At 45.0% G+C, this 16,068-nt stretch overlaps 1 protein-coding gene across 7 annotated transcripts in view; it reads right to left on the bottom strand.

The window, feature by feature from the left end:
- TIAM1 (TIAM Rac1 associated GEF 1) overlaps positions 1–16,068 on the bottom strand; it is a 163,166-nt gene that overhangs the window by 69,114 nt on the left and 77,984 nt on the right. For 4 of the 7 annotated variants that reach the window (XM_015881158.2, XM_015881205.2, XM_015881149.2 and 1 more), the window contains one exon: positions 8,667–9,646. In XM_015881158.2, the coding sequence (XP_015736644.1) occupies positions 8,667–9,635 (969 nt within the window). In that variant the 5' untranslated portion in view covers positions 9,636–9,646. Of the gene's footprint in view, positions 1–8,666; positions 9,647–11,724; positions 11,838–14,440; positions 14,620–16,068 lie in introns of those variants that run through there. The other 3 variants (XM_015881178.2, XM_015881188.1, XM_015881197.2) reach the window with 2 other exon arrangements.

The following is a 16,068-nucleotide window of genomic DNA, read 5'->3' on the forward strand; positions in this document are numbered from 1 at the left end:
TTTAGAAAAATAAAAATAAAAATGTCTGCCTTCAACTAGCAAAAAGTTTTGGGGCAGGTTCCAAGAGTCTTCGTCCTCTTTTTGAAGCCATTTGGGACCGTCCTCTGCTAGCAAGAGACCACTGGGTGGGTGTAGCCTTATCCAGCTTTCTGGTTCATGACTGGACACATGCAGAGTGCTTACAGCAAGTAGGCACTTATCAAACTCCCCAGCAGTAGCACTGTTACATCCACTATCAAAATGGTTTGCTGAATCACTTTCTCTTGCTTAACTGGCAGCAGCGATTCATGAACACTTTAGGCACACTGGACTCATTTAATAGGAAACCTTTGACTCCTCTAATATAGAGTTCCTTTTGTGGATAATAATTTCTTCTGAATTAGATTGAAAGTACTGCTTGGTAAAAAGTGACTGCCCGTTGTTTTTTCTTGGAAGGGGCTCCCTCCAGGAGGGCACAAACACTCTGTTCCCAGTTCTGTTGAGCAACAGAGCAATAAGGCGTTGACATTCAGCAACATCCTGAGATTGCACACAACCTGTCTGGTTGCTAGTTATGCAAGCGCCATAGAATATGTTTAAAATAGAATGGCAAAGCAAACTGATGGCTTGTATGTCTCTTTGAAACTCCCGTGTAGAAAAAGGTTGTCCTGATACTGCTTTGCCTTTCTTTTCAGTGGTAACTCATTTGTTGGTTAAAGAGTTCTGTTAAGGTACAGGGTGCTCCAAATCAAAATGAACTTAATTCTCCAGAGTTACTCAAACACCCAGTAATGAATACATTAGCAGACTTACTCGTCTTGAAAAGAGTCAGAAAGAAAAGGTAAATCATATATTTCAATTGAAAGCCAAGTGGGAGAAATGGTTTAAAGTTGCAACTGAGAAACACAGAAATGACTCCAAAGCTCGTTCTATCTGGAGGAATATAATTCTGAACTCTGTTTCTAACACACTGCCTATATAAAACAAAACAATTCTACAGGCGAATTAGCCAGGAGGAACTGGACTGCCAGCAGGCTTTGAAGAAATAAACTGAGAGCCACAAATCGCTGTGGGCAAATGGCAGTTTTTCACTGGATTGGTTGGGTCTTGCCTACACTTCAAGGAGGGTTCCCAAGTCTGATGAGGCACTGTTACAAGCCATCTATAGTCTCTGTGGAAACCAGATTGAGATGCGGAGACTGTTACTTCTAGGAACTCAAAGATGTGTAGAATCTGATGTGTAGAAAAGGTTATAGCTCCTACATCTGTGTATTCACCTCTGTGCAGTCACACAGTAGTTCTTCGGGTGTCTGAAAGGGTCAAAATTAAAACCAGTAATGGTATTAAACATTATATATGTTATTAAAGGAGCTTGGAGTAGTTCTACAAGCAAGCAGGTTTTGAACATGGTTCTCTGAAATTAAATTTAATAAAAATTTCCAAAAGAAGAGTACTCTGACTTATTATATATGACCATCACCTCGGTTTTATACGTGGCTCCTCCTCTCCACATTAGGCTATTAGCTCGGTGCCTCCAACACAGAGGTTGAGAACATTTTGGTTCACAGACCCAATAGATACTTTCCACTCAATATGTGGGCCCTTCTAGAAAGATCATCACTGTAGTCCACCGTGCTTTCCCCCTATGAGCCTAAGTTTTCTTAGCTGACTTAGATGCCTTACATTTGGACAGTGAGTTGAGTTTCACTTCCCTAAAAACTAAAGTATTGGGAATGGGGGAAAAGGGAGGATGTTTCAATTTTACTTTTTAATAACATGAGAGAAATCCAAGCTTGTGAGATAATGCGCAGTTAAAGGACAACAGACCCCTTAGCAGGAAGCAGCACAAAACACTACCATGGGACACGAGCAAAACAACTTTTGCCTGGCTTCAGCACTGACTATTATAAAGCACATAATACCATGAATAAGAGTCAACCCATAATGCAGCAAAGCCTCTCACAGTGTGGTCCCGGCACGCAGAACCTTTCAATGCAGCATCTGACACCTGCACAGGTTTGGGGTGGAAGCCCACTTTCCATCACCCAGCAGTGGGAGGAAGTCTCACAGCACTTGAACACCACATTGTTTAATCCTTCTGTTCCCAAATGATATGCTGAGGACCCCCCAAAACTTACCTTGCTTTCATCCCAGTGGACCACCCATGTGAAGAAACTTTCTAGAGGGATTGAGCTAACCATAAACTAATGCAAGCAGCCTAACTGCGCTCAAGTTAAATAAATGGCAACATGCCTAGCCAAAATCCTCGAAGTAAAATACAGGGTTAGGTTACTTTTTGTTCACTTGGTGCCAAGAAGAGGCAATTCTTCCTGTAAAATGCAGCAGAGGGAGTAGAAGAGGGAAAGAGAGAAAGCTGCTAGAATAGCGGCTTGAAATTGAAACGTATCATCTGGGAGGTGTCCACCTGAACAACCACGTAACTTGAGAGAGCAGGGAAATGTCTGCCACCCGGGACGATGACTAGTGATAGCATCACGTGCTGAAGCACTCTGAAAGGAAATGCTGCAAAGAAGTACAGGATTGGAAAGGGTCCATCCAAGTAAGTACGGTCCAACAAACAGGCAGCTGGGGCAACCTGACTGTGATTTTTAAGTGGAAAAGTACTTGAAACTAAAAATGTGCAGTATATGTAGTTTTACAGAGCATACAGTTACAGCCGGCAGTGCAAGCTCTTCAAATGTTTAAATGACAAAGTCCTGCTGTTTAAAAAAAATGGCTGAATGGAGCTAGATCAGATATCAGGGCTGCTAATTTGCTTTCCATTGGCTTCAGACCAAGAGCCAAGAAAGAAAAACAAATTAAAATCTTTGAAAGAGTACCAAAATATTTGCCAACAGAGACCAAAACACTCGTTTTCACATGCTCCTTTCCTTGACAATACTGGGGCAGAGTTGCATGCTCTGAAGAGTGTACCTGTTGTTTGCTTTAAAACATCCTGAACAGGCAATACCTGTGCTAATGTCATCCATCTGGCAGTGGCAGGTCAGGTCTAAAGCCTCCTGTTCAAGCTTTTCTTCAGGCTTGGGCTGAAGCTGCTTCCAGTTCACCAGGCTACACAAAGCCCATTTGATTGAGTAAAATAAGTCTGGTCATCTGGAGGCACTGAGACCTACAGCACTGTCTGTTGCATGCCCTGCACGGGGAATCAGCAGGATCAGCAGTGTGGATTCACAGGCTGCCTATGCTGGCATAAACTTGCACTTCCCCCAAAAGCAGTGGCTACCTCTTTCCTCCCAGTCCTAATCCCACCACTTTCTTTAAGTTGGTGCCCTGTGCCTAGCAGCTGAGAAAAGAGACGCTGTTTTCTAATGGGGTGCTTTGTCAGTGTTGCTGGCAGAGCAGTGCGCTGTGGTGGGAGTCAGCCCACTGAGTTACCTAAGCTCAACCATCCAATTCAAGGACCTCTGCCGTTCCGAGATTCGAGTTGTGGCTCAGGCTGTACCTCAGACTTCTGGAACCACGTCAGCCTGGAAGGCACCACAGGGCTGCACAAACAGGGACTCAAAACACTAAGATCACTAAGATACACACTCCAACAGAAAAACAGTAATATCTTACTTTTAGGAGCTTATTAAACTACATGTCATTAATTACAATTTAATGATACACGACTTCACCACAGCCAGTCTGTCTGTCTTTGACTCTAAGTGGAGTCGAATGACTAATATAAAATTATTTGGGTCAATTTGATTAAGAATCGCATTTACATTGCAAACAGCGATGTTGTTTTCCAAACTCCAGGCTGAAATGTCCAGAGTTAGTTTAATAGGAGCAGAGCTTCAACTGCTGGAGATATTCCATTCAGAAAAGTGATGACCAAGGAGGGCCATAACAGGAGAGGCTCTAAGGTCAGAAATGTTATGTTCAGAGTGAACAGGATGCAGGGAAAGCCAAAAGCAGAAAATGATTTCAAACAAAGGAACTCATGGGGGACAGGTCAATTTGACAGTGTTGGATGCATTCCTCGCTCAGGAAGCCTCAGATTGCTAGTTTTCTGGGATCAGGGAAAATGCCCTCAAGGAAAGTTCACTCTGTACTCTCCCAGATTCCTTCTTTCTTTTCCTGAGCACTGAGGATCTGGGGAAGAAGATACTGGGCTGAAGGGAGCTTGACCCACTGTGGTCCTCCTACATTTTGAGGCTATATATTCTGTACCGCAAAACCATTTGTGAAGAAGTTTCACACGACTTAAACAGAGAAAAATATCAGCTCTCTGGAGTTTAGCCATCCTGCAGAATGTAATGAAATACTATAACCTGTCATAAAACTCCTCAAGATGGTAAAAAAAATCATATCAGCTGCAAAGATATTCTGAATTATTTTTAGGCTGGATTCTGCGTATATCATAATCTAATTTCCACTAAAACTTTGGTCTTATCCCCTGCATATTCTGCAAAACTTTATACACGGGATTTTTATTTATTTATTTATTTATCGTTAAGACTTGAAATCCCAAATTCCTTCAGGCAACCTAAGGAGGCCTAAAAATAGCAATAAGTACAAAAAATCTTTACAAGGGGGGATTTAGTGCGCCAAGGACATAGTCCGGTGCTGGCACTGAAGCGCTCCCAGCTTCCAAGTCAGAGAGGAAGTTTGTTCCCCAGCCCCCTGTTCAGTTCACAACAAATGTTGGACTGAGGATGCTGTAAAAAACATTTGCTTTCCCTGCAGAGTTGAAGAACATCTTGCTGGTCCTTCTCAGAAGTGATGTGATAAACCTGGACTGCACCATTGTAATGTTAACTGAGCTTTTGGTAAGAAATCATAAGCTGTACTATAAAGCTGAGAGGAACAAGCCTCCAGAGAGGATCAAGGCTAATGTTTTAATGCATAAGTGGTCCAGCAAGAAGAAATGCTTTGGCATGTCTGTTTGGATCATGGTGCACACAGGAGACATACCATGCAGCTTGTAAAATACCTTAACAAAAAACACAATACACCCATAGCTTCCACTCCTAGTGTTTTAACTACAAAACAAGTACCAGTGCTGAAAGCCTAAGGAGGTCTCCGGCTTTGGTGGCAACTACCATCACCACCACCTTAACTATCATGCAAACCATACAGGGATAAATGGAACCTGTGGGGCCAGAGCCAGGAGCCAGCAGGGCAGGCCCATGCTGCTAGTGCCACGGCCTAGCAAGTGACTTTTGTCATAGGATCAAAACATCTTCTGCACATGCAGGATGCCTTCAGCCAACAGCTCTCCTAGCAGGGTTTGAAATGCTATAAGATCATGCCCTATGAAAGGCTGGATACCCTTGTTCAGTGATCTAGGGAAAAGAGCAGCCAGAAATTGTCCAGAGGGGAACGCAAGATGGGCCTGGAAGTGGCACAAAGCCATATCTCAAGACTTCCTTTCCATAATTCCACCCTGAGACTCTAATTAGGGCTCTCAACAGCAGGGGAGTATGAGGTTACAGTTCCTCGTGAACATCCTCCCAGAGGAGAAGGGAATCTCCAGCATGCAGATGTTTAGCTGTGAGCAGGACACAAGAGAGCACAGAAATCCAGATCCCAACAAGTCAGCTGTAGGATCCTGGGGATCTCACAACCCACAGCCAGAACAAGCTGTATCCAACAGGAGGTTGTATCTCTTCAAGCAGAAATGGGTGAAAATGTCAGCTAATTAAGCTTTTTTCCACCTACATCGCATCAGCTCCAAAAGCCAAACCAGGATCCCAGCTGAGCTCTACGGGAAGTCTCGCTTCAGTAGATCTAAACCCTTGATGTTAAAATGTTACGAAAAACAGAACTGCTGCGTGGGAGCCCCAAAGCCACTCTGTGAATATTAATCGTTAGCATATACTGAATGTAATTGTCTCTCCAGTACTAAAAGGCTTTCCCTCTCAATTAGTGGAAAGTGACTCCCACAGTTCAATTTAAGGTTTAAATTTGGAAGGAAGAGATTTTCTTTTTCTCTACCTTTAATGGAAGCCATGTAGTTCCAGAAAACCAATGGATAAGGCATTACACCAAACTCTGTAGAGCTGTGATTGCAGCACGTCCATTCTATGATACAACTGAGATTGTTTTCTAGCACCTCTGGTCAGCACACCACAAAAACTGAAAGCCACTGATAAGGGGGTCAACTAAGGATGTGAAGCCCACTAAAAAAGCACTGAAAGCAGAGGGAAACAAAATTCCCCAAGTTGTGCTCAAGCACCAGCAGGCACAGGCCAGTGCAGTGCCAAGGAGCACAATAACATCAAGGTAATAAGGCCATCAGATCTACACCTCAGCTCCCACCTGTATGCTGGGGTAACCATCGCACTCCCTCTTCACCCTATTGGTGTCGTATGAGTGAAGCACTGGGATGTTTTCAGACTGGGGACATGGGGTAAGGACAGGCTGGTAGCTTCCCTCTTCTCACCCTATCCAAAACCATCTAATGAGCTTTACCAGGGAACCCATCCTTTTATTTTATGTGCAAATTTGGACTTCCTTTTCACTCAAACACATCAAACACATAATGATAGACACTGTCCCATACTTGCTAAAGGTAGGTTGGGTCTAACATGACTTCACCACTGACAAGTATCTTTTACTTACTGCACGCTGCTAGGATTAAAGGCTTGGAAGGAAAACAGACCTTTCCAAAGCTTTAATTCTGTTGATTTTATTTGTGGTAATGATCAGTGCCGAGCCTCCTCATAGCCACTGTCTGACTCCAGGCTCAAGAGATGCATGTAGTGAAACCATCCTACAAAGCCATTTCCTTGGGTATAGCTGAACATGGTTCGCAAATTCATGACTTTCACTAAGTGCCTCAAAGGAATTTTCTCAATAGCAGGATAGACAGCCAGAAGAAAAATAAGTGCTTCACTTATCACCAGTGACACTGCTCCCCTTTTCTTAAATACACTTGAAAGAGGGCTGCAGGCAGCACTGCACCTAACAATCTTCATGAAAGCTGTTACGTTCAGGGCTTCCAAATAACATCTTGCTTTTGTTGTTGTTCTCCTCTTGCTTTTCATCCTGCACTGCCTGCACCAAAGGGCTTCCGTGCTCCCACTGTAAAAATACCTCCAAAAATAAAGAGCTGATTTGGAAGTACAAAGCTGCTGTTGTGGGACGCTGCAGCATCTGTTTTAGCGTGTCATCTTTATATTTAGAAGCAGCATATCCCCACAGATCAAGCACAGCCGGTAAGTCACTCAGCAACCCCTTCCCATCAGCTCTCACAAGTCAGTGCCAGCAGAAGTCCTCCCTCCAGCTGCTGGAGGGGGGGCTTCTCTTGCCTTCCCACAGCCCTGTGCACAGAGGCAGCCCCACACCTATGCTGTAGCTCGCTGCCACCTTACTCGCGTTGTTGAGCCTTGTCTCCTTCTCTCTAACATCAATGTCTTGCTGAAAGCACAGCCCGGCAGCAAGACACAAGCCTGCTGGCCTCCAACCTTGATGCTTTTTTGCAACATGCTGCTTTTTCTTTTTTCTGGGTCACGCGGTGCAGTGCGTATGCCGCACGGCATCTGTACGAGAACATGCAATAAAATCAGAGGAACCACTGAAGCGTGCAATCTAGCACACAGCTCTGACCTGTGCGGTCAGACTGCTTTGTCTGTGCCCCTCAGCCATTTTTCTGAGCAGATGCCCACAGCTAGAAAATAGCTGACATTGAAAAATGCCAGAGAGCCTCTTCCATGAAGCAGATGGAGCTCTGTTCCGAGAAGGCCCAGCAAGCAAACCAAATGAAGTTAAAACAAGTGCAGCGTTCCTACAAAGTGTTTGCCACATGTGAGTTGTACAGGTGGTCAGGATTTGAAAGTCGACCCCCCTCTAAGAGCAGTCTGCCCCTTACAGAATAGCAGTTTGCAGCGCCAGGCAGAACTGGGTAACTCAACCAGGCAGAACACAGCAAAGAAGGACAAAACACAACACAGACCCAACAGGAGCCATCAAAGCAAAGGTCACACGAATGCTGTCTGGAGGGCAGGAGGGGCAGCAGATATAGAAGCTCATCTTGGCTCCTTGCTGCCTGCTAATGGATGATGGGTATGACGTCCTCCCAGGCTAGAAGCAGCGTCTCCTCCACACACCCCCCCCTTCATTCTTCAGTCTGGAGCCGGTGAGCAAAGCAGCTCGCAGCACTGGCAGTCTCCTCCAAGGGGAGACCAGTGTTTCTTGGTAATGTTTTGCACAGATGTGAACACCGTTAATTAAAAAGAGTGAAATTTCAGCCCAGCAAGCATTTATGATGAAGCAGAGGGGAAATGCTCACGGATTTCTCCTTTGCTTTCAACCATGAGGAGTGCATGTGTGTGTGCATGCAGGAGGGAGAGAGGGGGCAGAGAGGGGAGAAGCAATGTGTGTGAGCTCCCAGGCAGAGTGATCAGTTTTGGCAGCTACCCTGAAAGAAAAAGGCACTGTCAGCTCTGTAAAATACACAGGAAGATCTTTCTTTACTGGCAATCTTCTCCAGAGATTGCATAGAGTAGAAAAGGCTCAAATAGAGCTGCAGAGAAGGAACACTGCACTGATGTGTTGAAGCCACCCCCTGAGACTGCTTAGTTCAGCTCTCACCTGGACACAGTCCGCTGTCACTGCTTCCTGGAATGGAGGTGTTGAACAACAACAGAGCCTGGAGGAACCTGGAATACCTTTATCTACAGAAACAGCCTGGCAAATGCCACATGCTTCCCCTTTTATAGAGAAAAAGATGGCCTTACCTGAGTAGTTTTCGCCCTCCTGCCCTGCATGCTGTTACTATGGCTCATCTGTGGGTTGGCGGCTCCTTCTGAAAGGCAATGGGACTTCCTGCAGGGCAGCGTGTTGTAGTTACTGTAGGAAGGCACATCCTCGGCAACACCAGATGCCATCTTATGGCTGCCGATGTCCGGGATGTCAGACACTAAATTCCGGCAGTACCCTCCGAAAGCATTGCGTGGGCCCCCATTTATTGTAGCGCTTGGGGCTTTGGGGGAGTACAAGTCACTCATGGAGTTAGCACGCTGGCAGCCAACCAGCTGCTGGGGGCTGCACTCAGCCTCTGTTCCCCGGACCGTCTCAACGTCCTTCTCTTCGGCCAAACCCAAGATTTCCTCATTGCTTGTCAAATGCTCCTGGCTGAGGTCAGAAAGTGAAAACTCCAGGCTGTCCTCCCGCCAGATGTCAGCTGATTTGGAGCGCTTCTTCTTGAAGCTGGCTGTCTCCGCAAACCTCGTCCCATTTGCCGCGTACCGGCGCAGCCTCCCATCACCCTCAGCCAGGAATGGCGGTTCCTCTCCATAGAGCCGGCTCTCCTCCGAGTCAGGCATGCTCTGAACAGAGGCTGCGGTGAGCACAGTGCTGCTGTCCATGCTGGGTGTAACGGAGGAGTCGGTGTGGTAGGAGACAGGCCGCAAGCCCATGTCCACACGGTCCACCCAGATCGGGCTCCCAAAGTCCTCGAGGTTGGCCTCCTGGGTGAAGGGCTCCAGACCGTTCTCTGCCAGAGACTGGGGGATACTAGGGGTGCTGCTGGAGCGGGTGCTCACCTCTGAGTTCCTGTGGATAATTTTGCCAGAAGAAGCATGTCGGGTCCGACGAGAAGCTTTATTGGAGAGGCGAAGTGAACGTGATGTGTGCTTGCGGCCCAGGCTGGCGTGCTTCTCTCCATAGAAGGCATGCTCTACGTTTTGGCTTTCCGCGTTTCCCATGGCTTCACAGTCTGCAAGGGAAAAGATCAGGGGCCATTAAAGTCAGCAAGGTTTGCTGTAGCGGTGGTTACAGTAATCCAACAATTCAACAATTAATTAAGGGAGCTGGCAATTGTACCAGCAACTTACAGTTACAGATCAGATAAATCAGTACAGATCATTGCTATGCCAGGGTGAACGATGAGCGCAGAAGAGGGAAGGACTGAACCTTGAATACTGGTCTGGACTGGAGCCAGTTTATCAGAAAGTACACTATCAGACTCAGCCACACACACACTCACTTGGCTACTGGTATTAGCTAATCCTTCACAATCCTAGCCAACACTATAAACCCAAAAAATCAACAAGCAGATAGGCATGACTGCTTATCTGCGTGCAACGAGATACCAAAAAGCAGAAGGACAAACATCTTTATTTGAGATTTCACTCTTTTTTTCTTTTTGCTAAGAACCACAAGTTGAAGCACCAAACAGCAAAGTACAAATTCAACTAGTCATTAGCAAGCTAATGATAGGTTTGATTTCTGGAACAAAAAAACAGAGCAACGTTAATCAGGTACAAAGATCCCCACACAAGAAGGCTGTATTATGAAAAATACATTATCACGAGTGACTCAGACTATACAAAAATAACCTTTCCCTCCTACTCACTCTGAAGCAGATAGCTAAGTCTAAGCACTTTGATCTAGCAAAGAGAAAATTGAGCTGGAAGATAGGGACTGGGTTTCTGTCCCCTTCTCCATATCCAGCCTCCTGCATTATTAAGTTGTGCGTGCCCCTCCCTGAAACAGGTTTCCCATCGAGCAGATGGGAGTCATGATCTGGATTCAGCCTTGGAAAACACATTGAGATCTGTGATTTCACTCAACAAATGTCAGAAATATTTTTTTAGTAGTATTGGCTCCTTCTGACCAAAGAGCAAGAAGAAGAGCAAGAAAAGTAAATGCTAAAGTATGCAGCCATTCAAAATTAAATAGGAGGGATCCTGAATTAGACATAAGACAATTATATTTAGATAAATAGTCCATTAATCTTTAAAAGAAATTCTAAGACAAAGCTTCTTCATTTTAAGGTACTTCTATTAGTCTAGGTTGAAAAAAAGAACTCTGTCCTGACAGTAAAATATTCTGGAGGTTTTAATTTCTCCAGGCAATTTCTTCTCCTTAAACAGGACGTGTGAATGAGTATTGAGCCCAGGGTTCACAGGCTGAATGTGCCCATGTGTGCTCCCTCACTATCTAAATGCACAATATCACTATTGCACGGAACCAAATTAACCCTACATAAAATACACCAAAAGCAATGAAGCGACTGTGTTAAACGTGAGCACAGCAGTTCTGCCGTAGGCTGCTCTGGACACATAGGGTGGAACTGAGCTTATATAGTAACATTTCTGAAAACAGAGGATGATACTACTTAATATTTCTGCCCAGCTAAGCAGGTTGCATGTGAGACTAAAAGTCTGCTCTGTGCTAGAGCAACAGGCTCCTCCAGAAATATCTGGACATTACCGTATCTAAAGTAAATATACTCACGTGCCAAGGAAACCATACCAGGAAATACCCTGAGTCTACTGAATGTAATGGCTGAACTCCCATTGACTGTCATGAGACTTGGTTATCATGCATCGTTTAGAAAAATAAATGTGAACAGAGAGTAGGTTTGGATGTAAAAAATAAAAGTGACGGCATTATAAATCCCCAGGCAGGGTTTATTATTCCTTAGAAGCTACGGACTTTTGATATGGACTGGACAGAAAAAAAGAATGTCAGCTGGCTACTTTTGAAGCACTTTAGAGCACAAAACCTGCATTTTGTTTCCCACACCAATGCCTAAAGCCAGACCACAACACTCCCCCTCTTGAAAAAGAAACCCTCTTGGGGTAATGCTTTTAGCTGCTTTGATTCTGAAATTACTAACCATACTCTCATTTGACAGGATTTCTACTGGCTGCAAAGCACATCAGAGCATGCAGTTATTTTTCCCCCATCTCCAGCAATGAAACCATCACTTCAGTATCTATTTAAGGAGAAAAAGCAGTTCTAAAAGTTCTCTTGAAACCATGAAAAATTAAATGAGAGGCTTTTTACCTTTTGATATGGAGCTGCAGAAGGGCAGGGGTGTTCCTAGCGTACTGCACAGCCAGGCACACTTGCTGATGAAAACACTGTGCTGCAGAAAAGAGCACCGTGCCACCACCTTGATGTAGAATCCATGCACACCAGGCAGAATGACACCAAACCAAAAAGAAGCAGCAGCAGCCCAGGCTGCATCCCCAGCCAGAAAAGGCTCTCCTGAAAGGAGGGAAATCTTTCTTCCGCAAACGCAGCCGGCTACAGGAATGTTTACTGAGCAATTTCACACAATGAGAAGTATCTGCTAGATACCTGCAAGAAGTGCCAGACTTCAAAGTAAATAGCTGTCCCTTTTTAATTCCAGATATTGGCGCTTTAGGTGAGGATGCCTTTGCAAATCCTGCAGACAGCTATCTATCCAGGTGATTAGCCCAGAGCTCGCTCCTGCATCCAGGGAAGGCAATTTCCTTACCCCAATCCCTCCGTCTTCCCCACCTACACACTGCACGTTGGCATGCATGCAAGTCCCACTGTATATTTCCATTAGTCGCCCCAAACCAGTTCAGGTGTTTATAGGACCTTGCAGACAAGTTCACCAAAACGGGAAAAATTAAACTGAGAAGAAAAACAAAAGACTATTTTATAAAAGTTTAGTTTTGCAGAGTTCATGAGCTGAACGAACACGCACCAGCACCAGCGTGAGGAAGCCTGCCTGGGGACACAGCAAGGATAGGCGGTACGACTGCAGAGCGATGCAGGAGCCAGAGAAGGGGGAACAGGGTGGCAGGGGCAGCTGTGGTGCAGATGCAGTGTCCTCAGCTAGCAGGAGAGAGGCAGGGGAAGGGAGCCTCAGCCCTCCCCTCCTGGGGAGGCAGCAGACACCCTGGGGCAGAAACGCCTCCAACTGCTCCAGCCACAACTGCCAGATGCTGCCTGTCTACAGCTTAACTGAATTTAGCACACTCAATGAAAAAAATCTGTATCAAATTAAGAAAATGAGTCATATTAATGGGACTTGCACGTAAACGCTGATAGGACAAAGGCTCCCCTTGTTAGCTCGCCCGCCTGAATCCAAAGGTGACCATTAAAGACCTACTGAGGTACCCACAGGACACTACATAAATCAAGTGTGACATGTCTTGATGCTTTAAACAGGTCTGTCAAGCATGGCCAAGGATTGCGACGTGTCAAAAATCTGTTCTGAATTATTCTCCAAAAGCAGCAGAGATTAGTGCACACAGACCATTATCACAAGCAGAACCAGTTGGAAATTTTTCAGCAGAAAATGTTGATTCATCAAAACCCAAACTCTTTGTGGGAATAGACCGGTTTTGATGAAAGGCTTTTCCATTCCGTGAGGAAGAAACATGAAAACCCAAGCAGGGAGACAGGCACGTCTCCCAGAGGAGATACCAGCTCAGTGACTCAGTCACTTGCCAAAGAAGCAGATGATCAAGATCTGTATCTGCAACCCAAGTGAAGCAAACAAAGGGCTGCGACTTGTTCCTCCACATCCTCGAGGGGCAACCTCTCCTACAAGATCTGTTCCGTCCTGGTTCAGAATAGGAAAAACAGAAATCAGGGAAGTTCAGGAAGGTTCATGAAGGCCTGTCTACTGCACACCAATAGACAGTAAGGATTTCTTTTTAATTCTTTTTATCACGGAAAACAAAGACTCAATATGTGACTGTGATATCAACATTAGGATATCAGGAAGGAGAACAAAAATTCTGCAGCAAATCTTCAGAAAAAACAATGCTCCTTCTATCAACTACCCTAGACGGACTAGTTGAACTCTAGCTGAACTGCAGAGTCTTTGCCGGATGAGTCACAGAAAATGGTTATAGATAAAGAAGATCACATTCCAAATCACCACTGATGATGGTCCCATCTAAGAACACCGTTTCATTTTAAAACTGGAATTCTTGTTTCTCTTCCCTTCTCCCCAATATTAAGTATTCCTCAGAAATATTACAAAGCTAAAATATTTGCTTAAAGTAAACCTTAATTACTAACTCTCCAGATTCCAAAAAGTTGGGCCTTTCGATTCCAGGAGAAAATCTGACATATTATTAACTTTCAACCAAATTTGAAGCACCTCGCAAGACAACAGATTGCCAATTTAAATTTAGATTCTAGTAGGAGGCCCTGGTGACAAATCTGTATTTTTTCTCCTGGAGCGAAGCTTGAAGGTTGTGAGAACCAGAACAATGATTAAATCCACGGTGAGCAATGATTCTACTGAAATAAATTTCTGCGCAAATCTTCCAGCCGACGACAAAGATTTTTACTGAACTCACAAGAACCACATAGGAAAATGTACAAGGCTAATAACCAAGTGCGAACATACGTATTTTATTGTAATTAACGTGTGCAAGAAGGGGACTGAAACTCCACGGTAAGCCTTTGAGTTTCCCAGAAACTCCAACAGCATATTTAATTGTTTTCAAATAAGAACCTTTTAACTATTGATTGCTTTTCTGTAAGCCATTCTCGCATACGTTAAAGCATGGGGTGGACTCCAGAAAGGCCCTGCAGGCGATTCAAATCAGAGGAGGAGAGAGGGAGGAAGGGATGTCATCACTAGCTGCTTGATAGCAATTCAAATGCCTTTGTATTGCTAAATGGGTGTAACCATAAACCACGTGCAGCTTATCCAATTTTTCCCCTCCCACGAACCATTATAAAAACACAGCGAACTCCTCAAGAAAATGTATGGACACACATGTACCTTCCAAGGCAATACTGGTATCCAGCGCAACCTTCCCCAAGAGAACTGTGGCATTTAGAGGTATAGAATTGCAAATGATACCAAAATGAACAGTTACTGGGATTGCAGAAGCTGTCAGCACCTGCCACTCAGCGCCTCCATTACTCCCTCGTCAGAGTCTATGACTACATGCCAAAAACCTGGGGAGAAAGAGGGGAGAAAAAAAAAAACAACAAAAATCAGACAAAGGGTTAGCAGGAACGGCCATACAGGAGGACACATTCTGCCAAGTCCTATTATCATCACTTACCTAGGAAACATCATTCAATACAGCATGCAAATGCCGTGTTTCTATTTGAATTATACAATCCGATGAGAGAGCAGAATAAACGAAAAGCCCAACCAGATGCCTTGAGCCCAATCTGCAGAGCTCCCCATCCTGATGCTTTTTGCAATACAATTCCCTGATGAAATGAAGGTGCCCTGCAAAGGAGCAGTCAGGGCAGAGAACACACCTGTGCCTGCAGCTGGGACAGGGCTCCAAACATGGCCTCTCACAAAGGCACCCTCAGAGGGATGCAGGCTCGGCCTCTGGAGGCAAACCACCCAAGAAAGGCCTGAAACTGAGACCCCAGAAAAAATAACTCTGTGCCGACTGCCTAATTTATGAAAAGGGTAGTAATCCCAGCAGTGATTTCATTAACATTTCCCAAGGACAAATCAGAAGCATACAGCAGAGCGTTAACGTGATTTTGTGCATGGTGAAAGGCTCTTGGGGTTAACTGCACCCATAAAAGCATGGATACAAGTGACAACCTGTGCCTACCTAGACCTCAGACTGGTCATAAGAGCAGACCTGAAGTCTCACAGGTGCTTGTGCACAAACCCAGGCAATTTCTTGTCCAGGGTACCACTGGGAGCCACACAGGGCCCGGTCCTGTGAGGCACCATGGGCCCACCAGAGTAGCCAGGGCTCTCTGCCCACACCAGCTCTGGTCACACAGCTGCTCCTCCACGGCCCGGCAATAGTGCCAACAAAACGCCACAAGCCCAGTTGTACAAGTTATAAATACCTCCAAAAGACTCAAGAAAAACAAAACAAAAAGCTTTGGATGAGATTACCGATGCCTATCAGGTTATTACAGCTATCTGGTGGGGAAACTGTGATCCCCACTTGGCTGGGATCTCAAAAGAAATGAGCGTCATCGGCTCCTTTCCAAATTAAAAACATTCTCATTCTCTTTTTCCTCCTTCATGTTCCCCTCTCTGTTCCTCACCTCCCCCTTTCCCCCCAAGCAGTTGGTTGAGTTCTGTCTGAAAAGCGGTTCATGAATTGCTCAGGAGCTGACAGAAATTAATAAAATGAAGCTCATTTATATTGAAATGGACTCATTATCATGCCAGCTGCCAATAGTTTATAAGACAGGAATCTTGCTGACAAACAAGGTCCTGCAGGCAAGAGGCTTTCCACCTGCATCCACTGCATGACGGATAATCCTGTGAAGTACATTCCTCACCTCCAAAGAAATAGGATTTGTGATAATCTTTTTTTCAGATCTGTCTGCTATGGCCACAGAAAACGTGTCCAAAAGAGGAAAAATACAGAGGTGGCTGAGCATATATCAGGTTTTCCATCATGAAGTGGTTTT

Source organism: Coturnix japonica, chromosome 1, assembly GCF_001577835.2.
Source record: "Coturnix japonica isolate 7356 chromosome 1, Coturnix japonica 2.1, whole genome shotgun sequence".
Classification (NCBI taxonomy): domain Eukaryota; kingdom Metazoa; phylum Chordata; class Aves; order Galliformes; family Phasianidae; genus Coturnix; species Coturnix japonica.